A 3,364-nucleotide genomic window follows, 5' to 3' on the forward strand; every position below is an offset into this window, starting at 1 on the left:
CCAGGGCTGCTGTTACAAATAATATGTTTAATTTGCAAATTCTTAAAATATTAATTGAAATACATGCAGAAAACATGTGTTAAAGAAAATGTAGAAAGAAGACCCTGAGTGTGTGCGGACAGTGCATTTGTGTCTGGAGACTGATTGTATGTGTGTCAAAAAAAAAAAAAAAACCAAGTTACAAAAATACACCCTGAATCCATTTGAACACTGCAAAGGAATAAACAGATTCTAATTGTCATGTGGGAAAATGCTCGTCCACCCCAGGTAATAAAACCAGGTGTCCCTACACACATTATTAATACCACCCACAATCAAGAGTTGAAACTGGCCAGCACGTGAACATGGGCTCCCTTGGCACAGCGCTGTGGATGGGGTGTTGAAGGGGGTCAGCCCCTTCGCTAAGCACCCCTGCTGCTTCCTTTGCGGCAGTGGACAAGGGGCTGGGGGGACACATGAGAGGAGCAAGACTCCAGAGGACCAAGGCCTGGGCTTTGGGGTGGGGGAACCCCCGGCTCAGACACAGAGACCGGGGCACGGTGCCAGGCCGTCCACAGCTCAGCTCCACCTCATGGCACCTGGTGGTTCCAGGAACCTGTGCTCAGGAGGAAGCCCCGTGAGAACATGCAAAACCAAGCAAGCTAGAACTCCTGCAGTCCCATCACCTGGGGACAGTTGTTTACCAGTCTGCTGCCTTCTATCCATCCCTTCCTTCTATTTAAATAATATTGGGGGGACTTCCCCAGTGGTCCTGTGGCTAAGACAACATGCTCCCAATGCAGGGGGCCCAGGTGTGATCCCGGGTCAGAGAACTAGATCCCACATGCCACAGCTAAAGGTCCCATGTGCTGCAACTAGGACCTGGCACAGCCAAATAGAAGTATATCCATATACACTACAACGAGCTACCACCGCACACCGGTCAGAATGGCCATCATTTAAAAGTCTGCAAATAAGTGCTGAAGAGAGTAGAGAAAAGAGAGCTCTCCCTCACTGATGGTGGGAATGCAAGTTGGTGCAGCCCCGATGGAAAACAGTACACAGGCTCCTCAGAAAGCTAAACATGGACTCCCATACGATACAGCAATCCCATTCCTGGGCTTATATCCAGAAAAACTATAATTCAGAAAGATACATGCACTCCTATGTTCACAGCAGCACTATTCACAATAGCCAAGACATGGAAAGGACCCAAATGTCCACTGACAGAGGAATGGATAAAGAAAATGTGGTATATACATACAACGGAATACTACTCAGCCATGAAAAGAACAAAATAATGCCATTCGAAGCAACATAGATGCAACTAGAGATTACAATACTAAACGAAGTAAGTCAGACAGAAAAAGACAGCATATGATATCACTTATATGTGGATTCTAAAATATGCCACAAACAAACCTATCCTGGAAAATGAAACAGACTCATAAACAGAGGACAGACTTGTGGTTGTCAAATGGGAGGAAGAAACGGGGAAGGAGGGACTGGTAGACACAAACTATTACATACAGAATGGATAAACAAGTCCTACTATATAGCACAGAGAACTATATTCAATCCCTTGGGATAAATCATAATGAAAGAGAATACAACAAAGAATGTATATGTGTGTATAACTGAGTCACTTTGCTGTGCAGCAAAAACTAACAGAACATTGTAAATCAACCATGTGCTGTGCTGTGCTTAGTCACTCAGTCATGTCCAACTCTTTGTGACCCATGGACTTTAGCTTAGGAGGTTCCTCTGTCCATGGTGATTCTCCAGGCAAGAATACTGGCGTGGGTTGCTATGCCCTCCTCCAGGAGATCTTCCCAACCCAGAGATCAAACCTGGGTCTCCCGCTTTGTAGGTGAATTCTTTACCATCTGAGCCACCAGGGAAGCCCAAGAATACTGGAGTGGGTAACCTATCCCTGCTCCAGAGGATCTTCCCAACCCAGGAATCGAATCAGGGTCTCCTGCATTGCAGGCGGATTCTTTACCAGCTGAGTTATGAGGGAAGCCCAAATTAATTGTGGTATATCCAATTTCTTCCCCTTCTTATTAAAAAAATCCTATCTTTCAAAAGAGATGTGCTTATAAGGAAAGGTTTATAAGAATTTAAAAATTTTAATCAAGCTATAATCTGTTTAATTATATACACACACATATATATATACATATATATATGCTCTTTGCAAGAACAAAGAACTCAAGAAGCACATAGAAATGGTTGCCTTGGGGAGGAGGGGATAAGCTAAGAGGGTAAAGCAGGTGAGGACACCAGCTGGGATGGAAACCTGGGAGGGAAAACCGTGGGTTTCTGTGCCCCAGGCACTGCGTGAAGGGCCAGCCCCTCCCCTGGGTGCCAGCTGGCAGAGGCCCCCACCAGGCATCTGGGGGCCTGTGGGTGGAGGAGACCTCAGAAGGAGCCTCAGCTGGGTGAGGAGGGGGCTACAGCAAAGGATGGAGAGGGCCAGAAGCCAAGACTGTTACGCCCACCTTGTGACAGCCGGCTTCACTTTTCTTATCAGGTGGAGCCGCAGAAACTTAAAGTAAGAACACAGAGCGCTTCTGGGAGGGATGCCCCCCAGGTCATCCTTCCCTCAGAGGGACAGGCAGGTCAGGGACAATTGTTATGGAGGCTGGGCCCTGGGCTGAGTGGACACACGGACCCTTGGCCAGGCCAGGGCTCCCATCTCCCTGTGACCTGCTCTGGCTGTGGCTCTGCAGGGGCAGCCGAAGTGACAGCCCCTCAGCCATCAAGCCCACCAGGCCCTGACCACCCGCTGCCACTGGAAATGATAAGAAACCCACCCCATCGCCCCCTCCCTTCTCCCAGTGATGACCCTGGCCCTAACCCTGGTTCCACATATCTAAGGGGACCCTGGGGGCTGAGCATCACCAACACCAGTTTTCAGTAAGTCAAGCTCCCGCTCAGCTGCCACCATGTCTCTGACCAGGACTGAGAGGACCATCATCCTGTCCCTGTGGAGCAAGATCTCCACACAGGCAGACGTCATTGGTACCAAGACCCTGGAGAGGTGAGCACCAGGTGGGCTGGGGTGGAGCCTGGAGGGGACCTTGTGGGTCAGTGGGGTCAGGAGTCAGTGAGAACAGGGGTCAGTGAGGAGGGGTGACTGAGGAGGGTGAGTGAGGAGGGACAGTGAGGAGAGTGAGTGAGGAGAGTGAGTGAGGAGGGTGAGTGAGGAGGGTGAGTGAGGAGGGGAGAGTGAGGAGGGTGAGTGAGGAGGGTGAGTGAGGAGGGGAGAGTGAGGAGACTGAGGGAGGAGGGTGAGTGAGGAGAGTGAGTGAGGAGGGTGAGTGAGGAGGGTGAGTGAGAAGAGTGAGTGAGGAGGGTGAATGAGGAGAGTGAGTGAGGAGGG

At 49.8% G+C, this 3,364-nt stretch overlaps 1 protein-coding gene across 1 annotated transcript in view; it reads left to right on the plus strand.

Moving 5' to 3' along the window:
• Positions 1–2,927: 2,927 nt before the first annotated feature.
• The window catches only part of LOC120882243 (hemoglobin subunit zeta-like), a 6,009-nt gene continuing 5,572 nt past the window's right edge, over positions 2,928–3,364 (plus strand). Inside the window, exon 1 of the mRNA XM_040266157.1 lies at positions 2,928–3,022. Coding sequence (XP_040122091.1) covers positions 2,928–3,022 — 95 coding nt within the window. The remainder of the gene's footprint in view (positions 3,023–3,364) is intronic.

This window comes from Oryx dammah, unplaced genomic scaffold, assembly GCF_014754425.2.
Source record: "Oryx dammah isolate SB20612 unplaced genomic scaffold, SCBI_Odam_1.1 HiC_scaffold_2, whole genome shotgun sequence".
Lineage (NCBI taxonomy): Eukaryota > Metazoa > Chordata > Mammalia > Artiodactyla > Bovidae > Oryx > Oryx dammah.